Source organism: Schistocerca nitens, chromosome 2, assembly GCF_023898315.1.
Source record: "Schistocerca nitens isolate TAMUIC-IGC-003100 chromosome 2, iqSchNite1.1, whole genome shotgun sequence".
NCBI lineage: Eukaryota > Metazoa > Arthropoda > Insecta > Orthoptera > Acrididae > Schistocerca > Schistocerca nitens.
The window spans coordinates 900,784,865-900,802,722 of NC_064615.1; the positions used below are offsets into that span (position 1 = coordinate 900,784,865).

A 17,858-nucleotide genomic window follows, 5' to 3' on the forward strand; every position below is an offset into this window, starting at 1 on the left:
AGGGTGACATGGTATTAGAAGGTGGAAAGTGTAACATGAGGCTGAAATGAAAATGAAAATAAAAATATATGGGGAGAGATAAAGGTGGACTGGAAAGTAACTGGAGATCTGGTGTGAAAAAAGGTGAGAAGGTGTGGGTTACAGCTGGGCTATGTTGGACTTGGGTTGGTAGACAACGATGTGCACAAAGGTTAGGTGGTTGTGTTGCCGGCAAAACACGTTAAAGGACGGAGAAATTCGGGAAAATTTCGAAAAAACTGCGTGTGATATATTAAAAGGAGTGGTTTTGTGGTGGCAGATTATGAAAATGAGGCTAAAAATTGTCTGACGAAGAAATAATGACGTTAAAACCTGTGTGAAGTGGATAAAAATTATCAGTGATGTGGGAAAAACGGAAATGGAAATAAAGCAAAAGTTATTAGAACTAGCCGAAATGGTTCTTTAATAGGTGAAAGGAACTGTTTGTGAACTAGAAATGGTGGATTTTATAGCGGCAGTAGTGTTGAAAGCGGTAAAAAAAATTTTTTTGGTTATGGTTTGGAAGTGGGTTACGTATTATTAAGTATATATAGGCGGGATAAAATTGTATAGCAGATTACGGTAAAAAGGAGAAGGTGAATACAAAGTGAAACTACTGGCAAAAACAGAAAGAGAAAATAAGACGACAGAAAAGATTTCGAAATGCAACAGTGACAATAACAAACGTAATTGTTGGGTTCAAATTACTGATATCAATATAACAGAGGGAAACATTCCACGTGGGAAAAATATATCTAAAAACAAAGATGATGTGACTTAACGAACGAAAGCGCTGGCAGGTCGATAGACACACAAACGAACACAAACACACACACAAAATTCAAGCTATCGCAACAAACTGTTGCCTCATCAGGAAAGAGGGGAAGGAGAGGGAAAGACAAAAGGATGTGGATTTTAAGGGAGAGGGTAAGGAGTCATTCCAATCCCGGGAGCGGAAAGACTTACCTTAGGGGGAAAAAGGGACAGGTATACACTCGCACACACACACATATACAGACACAAGCAGACATATTTAAAGACAAAGAGTTTGGACAGAGATGTCAGTCGGCAACTTGAAATTAGCGGAGATTGAAGCCTGGTGGGTAACGGGAAGAGAGGATATATTGAAGAGCAAGTTTCCATCTCCGGAGTTTGGATAGGTTGGTGTTGGTGGGAAGTATACAGATAATCCGGACGGTGTAACACTGTGCCAAGATGTGCTGGCCGTGAACCAAGGTATGTTTAGCCACAGGGTGATCCTCATACCAACAAACACTGTCTGCCTGTGTCCATTCATGCGAATGGACAGTTTGTTGCTGGTCATTCCCACATAGAATGCATCACAGTGTAGGCAGGTCAGTTGGTAAATCACATGGGTGCTTTCACACGTGGCTCTGCCTTTGATCGTGTACACCTTCCGGGTTACAGGACTGGAGTAGGTGGTGGTGGGAGGGTGCATGGGACAGGTTTTACACCGGGGGCGGTTACAAGGATAGGAGCCAGAGGGTAGGGAAGGTGGTTTGGGGATTTCATAGGGATGAATTAACAGGTTACGAAGGTTAGGTGGACGGCGGAAAGACACTCTTGATCTCATTTCAGGGCAGGATTTGAGGAAGTCGTATCCCTGCTGGAGAGCTGACATCTCTGGGGATTTCATAGGGATGAACTAACAGGTTACGAAGGTTAGGTGGACGGCGGAAAGACACTCTTGGTGGAGTGGGGAGGATTTCATGAAGGATGGATCTCATTTCAGGGCAGGATTTGAGGAAGTCGTATCCCTGCTGGAGAGCTGACATCCCTGTCCAAACTCTTTGTCTTTAAATATGTCTGCTTGTGTCTGTATATGTGTGGATGGATATGTGTGTGTGTGCGAGTGTATACCCGTCCTTTTTTGCCCCTAAGGTAAGTCTTTCCGCTCCCGGGATTGGAATGACTCCTTACCCTCTCCCTTAAAACCCACATCCTTTCATCTTTCCCTCTCCTTCCCTCTTTCCTGATGAATTTTGTGTGTATGTTTGTGTTTGTTTGTGTGTCTGTCGACCTGCCAGCACTTTCATTTGGTAAGTCACATCATATTTGTTTTTGGATATATTTTTCCTACGTGGAATGTTTCTCTGTATTATAATCATATATATATATATATATATATATATATATAGAGAGAGAGAGGGAAACATTCCACGTGGGAAAAATATATCTAAAAACAAAGATGATGTGACTTACCAAACGAAAGCGCTGGCACGTCGATAGACACACAAACAAACACAAACATACACACAAAATTCAAGCTTTCGCAACAAACTGTTGCCTCATCAGGAAAGAGGGAAGGAGAGGGAAAGACGAAAGGATGTGGGTTTTAAGGGAGAGGGTAAGGAGTCATTCCAATCCCGGGAGCGGAAAGACTTACCTTAGGGGGAAAAATGACAGGTATACACTCGCACACACACACATATCCATCCACACATATACAGACACAAGCAGACATATTTCTTTAAATATGAGATCTGTTTGTGAATTAGGTCTGGAGGGTTTGATGTGGACCGAGGTGTGGGTGGATGGAGCCAGCCATCTGAGAGGAGGAGATTGACATCTGCGAAGGTGTACGATGGGTAGAGGAGGGCCAGGTGAAGTGGATGGGAGAGAAGATGTTGGGGTTGCGGAGAGATGAGGATAAGGTGTCCTGGCCTTGGGTCCAGAATATAAAGATATTAGCAATAAACCAAAACCTGACCAGGAGTTTGGGATCTTGGGAAGCTAAGAACGTTCCTTTACTTGGCCCATGAAGAGGTTGGCACAGAAGGGTGCCATACTGGTGCCCATGGCTGTGCCACAAATTTGTTTGCATAACTTCCCTTGAAGCAGTTATGGGTCAGGATGTAGTTGGGTGAGTGTACAAGGAACAAAATGGTGGGTTTGGAATCTGCAGGGCATTGGAATAAGTAGTGTTCAATTGCGGCAAGGCCATCAGAGGCTGGGCCACCTGTGAAAGCAACCTTGTTATATACCTGCTTTGCTGCAACCACTGCATAGTGTTTTACATTGGTATGACAACCAACCAGCTGTCAACTAGAATGAATTGCCACCACCAAACTGTTGCCAAAAACAAGGTGGACCCTCTAGTGATACAAGATGCAGCAGAGTCAACATGCGAGATTTCAATGGCTGCTTCACAATCTGTGCCATCTGGATCCTCCCCAGCACCACCAGCTTTTCTGAGCTGTACAGATGGAAGCTATCCTTACAGCATATCCTTGGCTCCTGTAACCTCCCTGGCCTATACCTAAGGTAACTCACTGTTCCCCAACCCCCACTCAATTTTATGTGTGTGTGTGTGTGTGTGTGTGTGTGTGTGTGTGTGTGTGTGTGTGTGTGTGTTCTCATCATCCCATCCCCAGTAACCACCTCCCCCCCCCCCCCCCCACTCATGTCGGATAGTTGTGTGCTATTATCTCATGCCCTAGTCTGTGAAATCATGTGCCCAGCTGCCCTCTCTATCTCCAGCTAGCCCACAGGTGGCTCCCCTCTCTCTCATGAGCCAGCCACTAGATGCTTCCCCCCAACCCCCTCACCGCCTCCCAACTCTCTCCAGCCCTCACCCCAACTCATTCTGCAGCCCTGGCACATCCCAGTACAATCACTGTGGGCCAGAAAAGTGCTGGCAGTTGACTGGGCACAATGTAGGGAGAAACACGTGTTTGCATGTGTATGTGTGTGTACACATTTCTCCTACAAGCTTGGAAAAAAGTTCATTCCAAAAGCTAGCAAAGCTCTGTATCTTTTGTTTGTGTACTATTAGTGATGCAGCACTTCTGCCTTCTGTGAGTCATCATCTTCTCATAGATTATCAGTTCATTTACCCACACCAGCACAAATCATCATTCCTATTTAGGTTTTTAGTATCAAGACAATGGGCAGTCATAGACAATTCTTTTAATGTTTTGCCTTATATATATTTTTAATTAATGGCAATAATGTTTACGTTTATGCATTACTACATTTATTACAACACAATGTCCTTCAGACAACCATAAATGTCCGACGACACTGTATTGCCACAAACGCAGTTGCTGCATAAACACAGATGCTGTTTCCATTAATGATATAATCATGCATGGCAATAGAAAAATAACTACAGTCTTCCTGTGGTTAGTTTCATGAAGGTGCAGATATTTGGATGGTGACTTCATGACATATAGAGGTTTTGACAGCACTGTGGGCATACTTGGATAAACAAAATGTTTAAGGCGACCACTCACGACAAGCGGAAATCTGGGTTCTAGTCCCAGCCCGCACAAATTTTCATTTGTCATGAGTAGTTGACATTAATATGTATTTACAGTATGTGCATCAATTTCATTATCTATATTTATATTTAATGATTAACTACAAAAGTCAAGGACAGTCTACTAGAAGAGGTCAGTGAATATGTCTACCTTGGCCAGATTATAAATATGAAGGGAGACATACGGCCAGAAATCTATCGATGCATCAAGCTTGGCTGGCAAGCATTTGGGAAGAATTCAAAAGTATTCAGATCAAAAACGCCAGTAAATCTGAAGAAAGCAGTATTTGATCAATGCATTCTTCCTGTGATGATGTATGGCTGCGAGACATGGACACTGAACTCATTCACAAAAGGGAAACTTAGGACAGCGCAGAGAGCCATGGAGAGACCAATGCTGGGCTATACAAGAAAGGACAGGAAAAGGGCAGATGACATCCGGTCTGGGACGAAGGTTAATGACATCTTAGAGAGAGTAGGTTCCTTGAAATGGCAGTGGGCTGGCCACGTTGCAAGAAGAAAAGACAACAGATGGACGAAGCTAGTACTGGAGTGGAGTCCGAGAGAGCACCGGAGGCCTAGAGGAAGACCACCAGACAGATGGGACAAAGACATCAAGAAGATCGCTGGTAACACCTGGCAGAGAACTGCCCAAGACCGTCCCACTTGGAGAAGACTTCTGAAAGCCTACCTGAATCCACAACTCGAAGAGGCCACATCATCTAATGATTGAATTCGCTGATGATGATGATGATGATGATGATGATGATGATGATGATGATGATGAACTACAATTTCAAATATCGAAATTTATTCCTGAAATCTAACTTAACTGTAATAGGTATAGATGTGTATATATCTGAGTAGTTGAGCTCTGTCAGACATTATTTCGGAAAAAGAGAGTAATCACTTCCCAATGTTTGTTTCACTGTGGATGCACAAATCTCATCCAAACTATCTATAGTAATTACAGTTAGGTTGAATTTCAGGAATATATTTTGAAATTGATTTAGCCAATAAACAATATCTGTATAAGCGTTAACCGGTAACTTTTATAGACATATCTTCAAGCATCTGCTCATTCAGCTTTTTTATCATCTCTGTGATACTCTCCCAGCAGTCGAACAAACCTATCACAATTGTTGGTGCCATTCTTTGTATACTTTTTGTATCCTATTTAGTATAGATCCAATGCACTTGAGAAAAATTCTGGTATGGATCCCATGAGTATTCTGGACACAATCTCTTTTGTAGACTTATTGCATTTCCCTAGTATTCTCCCAAAGGTGCCAAGTGTGCCACCTGCTTTACTTACAACTCAGTCTATGTGGTCATTCTATTTCATGTACAGTAACATGCTGCATCATCCCTAACAAAAACTTAATTTGATACCACATGTGATCATACTTCCAATAATAAGCATGGGTGTGGTATTGAGTCAAAAACATTTTTCCGAAGTCAAGAAGTACTGCACCCACTTGACTTCCTTGGTCTATGGCTTTCAGGATGTGAGAAGAATGTGAGTTGGTTTTCAATCAATGTTTTGGAATCAGTTCTGATTTGCATGGAGGAGGTAATTCTGTATAGTATAGCTGTACAATATGTCCCTCCAGACTTTTATCTCTGACACTTTGGAATGACAAAATGTGTACTCCAGTCAATATTATCAGAGGCTTTCTCCTACACAAATGTTATAAATGTCAATTTGCTTTCCTTCAACCTACTTTCTGAGCTATTTATCTGAAAACCAAAGTGATATCCCCTAGATTGGTTTCTACCATTCCATTCTTCCAGTTATTATTCTATAGATGAAATAATTGACCAGGTGAATCAGTGATATGGATATACAAGACACTGAAGTGTTGAGCATTACATAATTCATATGATCTTCATAAAGAGACAGTGATTTTGAAAATTGCTTATTTGAGAAATGTAAACACTAATTGTTATTCTGGTTCTTGTGGGTGAGTGTGAAAACCCAAAGTAAATATGAAAAAGCATTGAATTATGTTATATGTGAAAACTCTCGTCATCAAAAAAGGAAACAATTTATTAAAAAACCATCACTGTAATCATATTAATTTTAAAAGGGGATAGCTTCTGCAAATGCAGGAAGTGAGTGAGTCAGACAGTAAGGGTGCTGTTGAGTTCAGCTTTGTTTGTGTGAATAAATGAAGATCTTTAAAAAGGGAAATGAGTTGTTTCAAGACTTTTCACTAAGCTAAAACCTCGCAACCAGATGAGAATGTACACAAAAATCGAAAGATTCATCTCACAACTACTGCAGGAAACTTAAACAATATTTAAATCTAACCAACAGTCTCCAGCACATCTGATTTAACCAAGTAAGTAACTAAGTATTTACATATTGTTTTCCTGCTGCAAGATCCACAATATTATGATAGGGATACAGTAAATGATTAATATTTTTGAGCTCCGACTTCGATTTCATTCTTATCTACATTATGAGTAGGAGCACGACACTTGCCATCTGAGCTCTTGCTATTCATACATCATCTTCTGTTTTCTTCAAATGTTTACTTAATTTTTCTGTGAACAGTATCTACCCTTCTTATAGCCTAAAGCTAAGTAATTCTATTCTAGTCATTCCTGCTTTTCCACACTGCACTAAGGAACATATTCGAAATCACTGGGATAAGTTGGACACTGCTATGACGAGTACTACTTTGATCGGACTGGTTGCTTCTGGTAATTAGGTGTGCAAGTACCCTCTTACTACAACCATTCTGATACAAACCATAACATCTGTGACAGGACTGAGTGAAGAAGGTTACACCAGTACTAAGGCAACAGAACAAGCATCAAATAGATGATAGAGTAAATCTTACTCTTATTATACAAGTGCATTCTAATATGTATTAACCTAAAATAATAGTATTTTTAATCTCTATGTCATTCAGTCTAGCATCCTAGACAATAGGCAATAAACAGTGCTTTAATTGCTACACCATTCTATTATTGTCTTGAAGTGATTTAATGCATCTAGTAGCATTACTGATTTGGTATTATCTTTCAAGAAGAATTTCATAACAATACTTCTACAGCAGCTAACTGAATTCCGATAAATGAAGTGATATTGTTGCATAGGAAACTAATGTGAAATTACAGCATCATTTTACAACATGCTTACTTATTACTTACATAAAGACGTGCCTGCTCCCTAACTGTCTCAAATGACACAGAGAGAAGTCCTATAGTTCGCCCTTTGCAACCAATGCTCTCTATCTGTAAAGGATGTGAATCATATTAGACCTCAATATTTGTACAGCAAATCAACAAATTATTCTATGTCAGAAACAGAACACTTACCCATTGAGGAATCAACTGAATTTAAATGTTCATAGAGGCATTGGCACACAATGAATATATGTGAACCACAAATACTGGTGTACTACAGTAGTTGTTTCTTCAACAATATCAGGTCTGGCATTAAAACATTATAATGAGATGTGCAGAAAGAGTGGTTGTTTTAGTTTAAGAAAGGTGAGTGGATTGAAAGGAAGGATTGGGAACCAGGGAGAGGAAGAGGGATGGATTAATAATGGCAAAGTAGGGGGGAGAGTGGAAGGGGGCAGGATATTCTTCATCAAGCAGACCGTAAACATACAGAAACTATTCTACTGCACTGATTAGTTCATTCATTGTTTTAAAAAGATCCCATCATGAAGGAAAATGGATCTAGGTAAAATCTGTGGTAGGAAACAAATTTTCTCCAAATATTAACAGTTAACTATTCCTAAACTGATACATTCTGTTTGTGCTTGCATAGGCTAAAATAAACATATTAAATTTGCAAGAAAACAGCTAATTTCAAAGAGCTGTTGCTTTCTAAGTTAGACTTCGATAATACTGTTTATATACCATTGCTCATTTATCAATTACATGTCAAAATTAATGATAATGAAAGAACAAGAGCTATATGCATTGTACTAAAAGTTCCAGAGACTTTCCACATTCAATAAATAATAATATACCACATGTAGTATTTACTAATGATGTATTTGTAAAATAATGAGTGTCTCGTGAACCATTTGCTCTTTTTCCAATCAGCATTTAGTACGACAAACAAACTAATCAGATATGGTAATTGTTGGACTTCACTTTAATGCTTACCTCCTTACTATAAGCATCTTCAGACTTCAGTCGAACATAGAAACGATCTGAATCACTTGTAGTTACAGTTATAAATGCCCATCTTGGAACACTTCTTGATATTGAAGGCTGTTTCACTTCATCTGAACTAGAACAAACCGTCCACATTTATACAAAACAATAATCACCAAAATGCAAAAGAAATTATGATGTGAAACAAATATTCAGCATTTCAGTATCATCCAGCACTGAAATACTCACCATAAACTTTTCTGAGTGCTACCCAAAATTTTGCAAGTCTTACGTTCATTTTGGGCTTTTTGTCTACCAGCTGTTATCTTTTCTATAATCATTTCCTCAGAATTACTTAATTCAGTCTGCTTAGTTTTCTTAACTGAAAATTGAGAAACAAAAAAGCACAAATCAGTTCCAAAATACATTTTAAAAGATGTAAGAGAAAAGGTAAGTATACTATAAAAAACAAGTAACTACGATTCAAAGTGCTGCACAAATCATCATCCTCAATGTCATCAATATCACCAAAGAGCTCTTCCACTTTCCTTTTCCGGTCAGGTCCCTCAAAATGCTGAGCCTCAACTTCCATTGACAGAGTCCGACTTTCCTCCTGGAAAAATAAAACTACTTTTACTTAAAATTTAGTAATATTTCATATGTGAAGTATGATGCACATGGAATATATTATCCTACGAGGTGCGCTAACTTGAGCATCAAAATAAACTTATCTGGCTCACCATTTAGTCACAATTTTGTTCATATACTCTCATACATTAATTTTTAAGTTGTATTATTCATTTTTATGCAATTTCTTTGTCATATGCAACAGCTCTCATTAAGTAATGCAAGCTTTTTACGTACAGTGGTAATAACATAAATTGATAAAAATTTGTTCTAGATATGTTTGCATCTTGTAACTATTCAATTTCTACACCACATTGATTCCATTTTCATCTTGTGTGTCCATACCCCACACACCTTGGATAATTTATTCTTCACATGCCACAGTTTTCACATGATCCTCACTCAAATTCTTAAACAATGTTTCCCCATTCTCTCACATATGGAATATGTACGACTGATACTGATTTGATCTTCAAGGCTGATTAGAATAGCGGCTTCTTAAAACCTGCTTTGTAATTAACAGTTTTAATCTGCCAGGAAGATTGGAAACAGTGAATTCCGCTGTAAAGTGAAACTTCATTCTGGAAACTTTGTAACTATTCCATGGAAGTTGGTGTCGTGGCCACTTTGGAGATGTTATCTTTCATGTGAGAATCCTGTAACTTGCATATCATTGGACTTGAAAAACAAGATTACTTACTGTAGTAACCAAAACCAACTGCAGGAACGCCTTGGGCTGCGGATCGGAGCCGCCAGGCGGGGAAGCCGTCGGCAGTGGAGCACGCACCACCGGGTAAACACAGGACGAGTCGGGCGACAGACCAACGACAACTGACAACAACCGACTATGACCGACACAACAAGGAAGAGAGGCTTGTGGAAACCACAACACCAAACATCAATGGTAAATCCACTCAGAACCAGAGCCAGGCAAATGTCAACAACGAGCAACAACCAGAACGCAGTACCGCCGAGATAGAAACTAAATCCAGAGCGAGTACCAGATTGACTGGACTAGGGCAGAGCGGGTCCCTATATACGAAACCGGAGGGAGTGGCTATTGGCTGCTGTCTGCACGTGGCGTAGCGGTTGCGCCCTCGCTGCGCGAGAGCCGCTGCACAGAATAGCCGCCACGGAGGCAGAGCCCTCTATGGGTTGACCACGTCCATTTGTTCTGGCGCGTGTTCGACTTCCACGGCAGAAGGTACTAGATTTACAGTTTTCTTTTGTACGATAAGCAAACTTTTCCATGTTTCACATTATACTTGATGCTGTCTAGAATCACCTGATCAGTGAAAGACTATTACCTGCCTGTTATACAATCAAATTGTTGCATTACACATCTCATACAATCAAAAATTGTGAGATGGAAGATTTGTCAACTGCATAGTGTATCAACTGTATTCGGCCAAAAACTACGTGGAAGTCAGATGCAACAGAGCCAGCTGCAGGTGGGCACGAGTGTTGTGTGTTGCAAAGCAAAACATAGTTGACTAGCGTTGCCAGCCGCAGGTGGGCATGAGTGTTGTGTGTTGCAAAGCAAAACACAGCTGACTGGTGTTGCGTAGTGGAGCTAGCTGGGCAGAGCACAGCAACTGCTGATGCTGCAGTAAGCTAGCAGAAGGATGCAAGCCTTTCCTTTCTTGCTGCCATGGAAGTGTTTAGAGTATGTGCCTTAAGCCCTAAACAAACACAGTCTGAAGTGTGTACGTATTCGGCCATTTATGTACTAAATTATTCTCATCTCAGTGTCACAGCCTACACCATGAGTCTGTGACACCCGGCATGACATCCCAGACTTCAGTATAGAGTCCGCTGTTTGACCATGGGACAGGGCAGCCTGTTGTAAGTCATAAGGGAGCTGCCTGCTTGCTGGAGGAGGTTCATGGCCATTGCCAGCTGCACCGCTGCACTGTTATCACGGTTGCAGAGATGTCCCTGGTAGTGGCATTTGAGTGATGTCATGTACAACCCCGCTCTTTGAATTGTCACCAATCCCGGATGTCTATTGTTTTGCATGAGAGGCAATTGGACGCCTCCACCAATCTGTTCCTGATGTAGTACGGACGAGGATCAGAGTAATGAAATTAACTGAACAAATCTAATGCCATCCTGACATCTCATTTCACTCTTCACTGGTGATAATCTAAGGATCATTTAATGCTGGTGCTAGAAAACTGTTATTGTCTTCTTACAGCAACGTCTGAACCTACAGCCTATGGTTGCAAATAGAGAACCAATGGATTTGTCTAGTTTCAGAGGTAATGAAAGTCACGATTGGTTACCACCTGTTGGATGTGCACAGTGTAACCTTGAGAGTCACTCAGTGCCATGTACGAAATCAGCTCCGTTAAAATGTTATACATGTAATCATTTGGGGCATAGAACTAGGCAATGTCGGGAGTCGAGCTGGCTCATCATTAGACATAAGAATTAAGTTAATGTATTTTGTTTTCTTGTCTTGTGTATGCTAGTTCCCAAAATGAATGCTGTCAAAGAGCCAGAAGCAGTGTTCATATTGTTAGAAAAGGTAGCACAATTAACAGCAGATGATACACTTCTGTGAGAGTTGGTAGAATCATGATCATCACAACAGGGTGTAGATTTGTTAGTCGCAAGTTTAATGTGCAGGCCTTTGTGGGAGACCTTGAAAATCTGGCTCAGATGGAAGGTTGGTCTGATAAGGAATTATTGAGCATCACAAAACTGAGACTAACATGAGAAGGGGAAACTAATGTGGGGTACACAGAAGCTCTTAAGGGAGCCACAACATGTCAAAAATTTAAAGAATGGTTAATTCAGAGATACATGAAACAAAATAGTACCAGACACTATAGGGAAATAATTAACAAAAATACAGAAATCGTGGAACAATTTGCAGATAGGATAAGGAAAATTCATGGATGAACCTATGAATTAGGACAGGATGCTGCAGTCAATAAAATTATTTTGCAAGGAGCTGAGCAGAGAGCACTCGATACCTTTTTAAGGGGGTTATATGCAGAAATTTCAAGACGTGTGCAAACAGGTGATCCGACGGATTTACACACAGCAATGTGGTTAGCTATAGAGTCTGAGGAGATTGATTTGTCAACTGGAATGCGGGGTAAACAAACAGTTTTTGCAGCTAATATAAAATGTTTCCGTTGTGGATGAATGGGGCAGGTAAGGAGGCATTGTCGCCAGCCTCAGAGTCAAGTGAATAAAATAAGAGGAAATAATATAAGAGGAAATAATAGTTTTATTAGTACAGGACCAGGGAGGAATAAGGTATTTAACACCAATGTGAATGTCAGATCCACCTAAGGTCCTTCCCAGTAAGGTTGGATGCTATGAAATTGTATGCAGAGGTGGATTGTGAGAGAGGAATAGAAGGAAAAAAAGGTTGCAAGATATTACTGGAAAAGGGGCACATGTATCGGTCACCAGTAGCTGTCTGGTGAAACATAAGCAACGGGACCCACCACAGTACAAACAGCATGGAGAGGGGGATAAAGATGTCACATCATTAGGATTGGTGGACGTAGATTTTTGTCTGAATACAGTGCAATGTAAACAATGTGTAGAGACTGTGCCACACATGAGTGAAGACTATGACATGAGTCTGGGATTAGATTCCTTATATCAGCATTTTGCCATAATCGATCTTCGGCAACACAGGGTGGCACATGAGGGGTGTCAGCCATAGACAATGGCTGGATGCCACTGAAACTGCATTACGAGAAAAAGTGAAGCAGTTAGAGGGAAACGATAGGGAACAGATGGAAAAATTACCTTTGGAATTTAAGGGTTTATTTTTTTCCAAAAGGGCCATTACCAGCTGGGAAATAAATCATTAATTAAAAGGAGACCATACAGAATACCAAGATACTTGCACCAAATTTTGGAGGAATTTGTCGATCAACACCTGAAAGATGAAATTATTGAAGAAAGTAATATTTGCAATATTCCACAGGGGGAAGGAAGGAAGGGAGGGAGGGTGGGGGGGGGGGGGTAGGAGAGACAGGAATAGCAGGTTTTGTTGTGATGTGTAAACCATAACAGATGCCTACCCTTTTCCAAACATCACAGAAACCATGGATCATTTCAAACAATGCAAATATTGTCAAACAATGGATTTGGAGTATGGTTATCACCAGACAGAGGTTGCATGGCAGGAACGACACAACAAACCATTTTCGGCACCCTGGAGACACTACCAATTCATAAGAATGCCATTCCGATCAAAAAATGCACATGCAATGTTTCACACATTGTTGGATGGAGTGCTCACAGGCTTGGAACGAAACCAATGCTAAGTGTATCTCAAAGATATATTTGCCAATGGGAGCAATATGGACCAGCATATTCAGCGATTAAGGGAAATATTCCTAAGGTTAAAAGCAGCGAAATTATCACTGAGTACAGAAAAGTGTAATTTTGTGATGGAAGAGGTAGTATACCTAGGTCACATCATAAGTAAAGATGGGGTTAAGACAGACCCAAAATTAATTAGAGCTGTATGTGAATTTCCCGTACCAGAATCTGTAATCGAATTGCAATAGTTCTTGGGACTCGAGAACTGTTACTGCCGGTTCGTAAAAGGCTTTGCAGATATTGCCAGACCATTGACATAATCGTTAAGAAAGGGTAATACATTTGTGTGGTCAGAACAGTGCCAGCAGGTTTTTGAGGAGCTAAAAAGAGCTTTAACATTGAGTCATACATTTGTATTTCCAGATTTTAATACAGGATATGTTTTATCATGTGATGCATCAGACCATGCTCTTGGCTGTGTGCTGTCACAAGAGGTAGAAGGCGCAAAACATCTGGTACTTACACATCAAGGCAGAAAGAAATTCCTCAATGGGAAAAGAGATGTTAAGCCTTCTTTATGGAATCACATATTTAAGATGTTACCTACATGGTAAAAAGTTTAGAGTAAAAACAGATCATGCAGCATTAAAATGGCTGATTGGGTTAAAGGATCCTTCCAGTAGGTTGATATGATGGGCAGTAAAACTAAGTGAATTTGATTTCAAAGCCACACATAAACCAGGGAAGAAGCACAGAAGTGTGGATAATTTAAGTAGGAGTATTACATATTGTGGGTAATGAGCAAAAGGAATGGAAAGCTCCACAAGGAGCAGATGATGAATGTAAGCAGTATTGTAAACAGTCACAGTTTTGTGTGCAGGATGGGTTGCTGTGCAGAGAAACCAAGTTGGGAATGCAAGTAGTGGTACCAGCGAAGTTAAAAAGTAGAGTGCTACAAGAAGTTCATGATCACATATTAGCAGGTCATGGAGGTCACAGATCTACCAACACAAGAGTAGCAGAAAGGTATTGGCGGCAGACAGACATATACCAGTATGTGCGGAACTGCGTACAATGCATACAGAGAGCAGATTTGTGTCAAACAAGAGTACCATTGGAGAGGTTATCTGAAGCATTAGTACCGCTGGAATTTCTGGGGTTCAATGTTTTATGTCCATTCAATAAAACACCTGTAGAGAATAAGCATGTACTCACAATCATAAATCATTTTTCATGATATGTAAAAATGGTCACAATGCCAAAACAGCAGGAAGAAACAGTGGCATAAGCACTTGTGAATAACTGGATATTGAAGTTTGGAGTGTCTGAAACAATAACAACAGACCAGGGAACCAACTTCATGTCATATGTCTTCAAGGAATTTTGTAAGTTACTGAATGTGGAGAAGTTGGGGACAAGCCAATGGAAGAACTGAAGGAGTGCATACGACAATCGGGTAGATGCTTGGATCCTATGCTGCCTCACATCACACCAACTGGGATGTCTATTTGAAGTACATCATACCTGCCTAGAACTCAAAGCAGCATATGAATACAGGATTATCACCATATGAAGTAGTATATATTTGTAAGATGCTGTCACCATTCGACATGTAGAAAGCAAAGAAAGGGAAAACTGAAGAGCATGTTAAGGAATTTACCAGCATGATTAGGGAACTATGGAAGAGTGTATGCAGAGAAAATACACAAGCACTGGAGAAACAGGAAGAAGCAGTAGCCATATGACAAGAATGCCACAGTATCAGGTTGGTCAGTGAATGATGCAACCAACTTTGTATACACCAAAGGGAAAGACAAAGAAGTTTCTTGCAAAGTATCGGCAGCTATACCAAGTGGTAGTGGCTACATCGTCAGTAAATGTCAAGATTCAATTGCCGATGAGAACAATAATTATGCATGTAGGACAGCTGAAACCTTTTCAAGGGAGTCCGGAAGTTACTCCGGGAATAGGAGATGCAGACCGGAAAGGGAAAGTGAGGAGAAAGTTATTGGGAGATAAACAAGAGGTTGTGAATGAAACAGTAACAAGGAACCAGTATGGATTAAGGCCTAGGAGATAGTCATGTAATATTTTTTTAGGTTAGATATAGATTTGGTGTAATTAGTATAAGCAGCTGCAGAGCAGTAGTGAATTAAGGTGGAGGAAAGTAATAGGTATTCTTGCCCATAGTTGAGGTTTAGAGAAGGACACATTGAATAACACACAACTACTATAACAACTGAGTGGAGAAGTAATGTGATATGACACAGCCACAGAAGAGGCCGTTAATCAGAATATCAGGGAACTATGAAGTCATAGATATGGAAATAGTAATGACACAATGGTTGCAGTCTGTAGAAGATAATGTTTAGGAAGCACAAGGGAAAGTAACAGAGCTGCAAGAGGCTATGTAGCAGGCTGTAAGAGATCAGCTAGGGGTAAACTTGTTGTCACCAGAGCAGTAGTTAGAGAGCCTAAGGAAAGTATAGAAGGAATTACTATGTTTTTGAGGTTGGTTTTAAAACAAAAGCACAAAATCTTACCCTTTTACCTCAAGGTAGCCATAGTATCAGTGAGAATGATGGAACGAAAGTTTACATTTACATTTCTATACCTGTAGCTGGGAAACAAGTACATTATGAGTGCTACATAGTTCATGCATATCCTGTCAAGTGGGGTATACTGAAGAAGTTTGTAAGAGTAAAAACACTGCAACTGCTATTAATTGCAAAGGGCAAGGGAGGTATGTACAAAAAGAGGAAACAATGTTACAAAAATGCCACTGAGGGGAAATCACAGACTGTCCGAATACGGTAATAAGAGAGGGGCAAGATTCCTGTGCAGTGAAATTGCTAATGGGACAAAAAGAGGTAATAAAATGCAATTGGGAAGTGATTGAGCCATAATTGTACTTTCAGAAAATCAAGTTGCATCGGTTGTACTCTAGCTTTGACAAGATGGTAATAGAGGCTAGTTGTTTCGAGCAGGGGAAGCTTACATTAGCAAATAGAATTAAACGGGAGTGGTTTGTTATTAAATGGAAGAATGTGTGAGATAATCAGGTCTACTTTCCATCTGTCCGCTGCAATTTCAGTAATAACTCACCTGAATATTTTGCAGCCTCATTTATATCGGCCAGAGGAGCCTAAGGAAGTGCTACTTACTGCAGATCTAACCTGCTTAAATCAAACTCTATGGGCAGAATTAAAGCAGTCTAAAAACACACTTCTGAACCAGCAGAAGGGACGGGTCTCCCTGAAAACCTTATTGCAACATGTAAATTCAAATCAGGAAAATCAGTACTGGGAACAGACAACATTGACTATAGACATACTAGCCACTGTAGCATCACTTGTTGTTTTGGTACATAGAAGACGAAGCACAAGGCTGAGCTCAGCCCCAGCTGTTGTTCAGATTCCAGTGGATTGGATAACCCAAGCATAAAAGCAGCAGAAGAAAGCTGAATGCACAAGGGGATAATATTAAGAATAATTGATTCATTTTAGCTTGTAATTTGGGAACCGAGAGTTAGAAGTGATTGTGCAAGAAGACTAGTCATGAAACACATTCCATGGTGTTTTGAGTTAAGAAGCTGGGAAGGGGTCCTGTGGAAGTGTGTAAGATTAAGTCATGCGGTTAAGGGAACCAACTGTTAGAATAATTCTCACGGGGTGAAACAGGGCCAGAAGGTCCAGCAGCCAGGAACTTTAGTGTGAACGGTAATCTAGTTTTGTTGACCCGAGGAACCAGGTCTTGATGAAAAGGAGGGCAGTGCAGTTTATCAATCATATTCAGTCAAAAAATACACCAGAGAGGGAAAAGAGGCAGCTGCAGGTGTGCGAGAGTGTTATGCATTGCAAAGCAAAACACAGCTGACTGGCATTGCAAAGTGGAGCTAGCTGGGCACCCAATACCAACAGCCGACGCCGCAATATGCTAGCAGAAGGACAGAAGCTTTTCCTCACTTGCTACCATGGAAGTCTTTAGAGTACATGCCTCAAGCCCTAAACGAACATTATCTGGAACTTATAAGTACTCAGCCATTCGTATGCTAAATGATTCACATCTCTGTATCACAGTCTACACCATGAGCCTGTGACACCTGGAGCAATATCCCAGAATGGAGTCAGAGCTCAGTTGTTTGACCACGAGACAGGGCAGCACGTCCTGAGTTACAAGGGAGATGCCCATTCGCTGGAGTAGTGGATGGAAATGGTGTTATGGGCGCTCAACAGTGTAGTCTTTAGCGCCCGAACGGAAACAACGACGGACGAGTGTCACTAAAATGCAGCAAGTGCAGAAATAGGATTAAAATTATAGGTGAAAGTCTACAGAGGCAGTTTGCACGTCAACAGTAGCAAAGAGGAAAGCAGCACATAATGAGGAGAACTGCAAGAGAACAGAGGGGAAGGGGTAAAATGAAAGACATAGCGCATTTTCGGAACTGGCCTATTACAAGAATAAAAAAGGAGTGGTAAGCCACTCGGTAACACACTAAAAATTCCAACCT

At 40.6% G+C, this 17,858-nt stretch overlaps 1 protein-coding gene across 2 annotated transcripts in view; it reads right to left on the minus strand.

Moving 5' to 3' along the window:
- LOC126234697 (chromosome transmission fidelity protein 18 homolog) overlaps positions 1-17,858 on the minus strand; it is a 511,528-nt gene that overhangs the window by 455,718 nt on the left and 37,952 nt on the right. Inside the window, exons 3-6 of one of the 2 annotated variants that reach the window (XM_049943438.1) lie at positions 8,906-9,035; positions 8,675-8,807; positions 8,435-8,561; positions 7,463-7,546 (exon numbers count right to left, since the gene is read on the minus strand). In XM_049943438.1, coding sequence (XP_049799395.1) covers positions 7,463-7,546; positions 8,435-8,561; positions 8,675-8,807; positions 8,906-9,035 — 474 coding nt within the window. Of the gene's footprint in view, positions 1-7,462; positions 7,547-8,434; positions 8,562-8,674; positions 8,808-8,905; positions 9,039-17,858 lie in introns of both variants that reach the window. The other variant, XM_049943437.1, reaches the window with a different exon arrangement.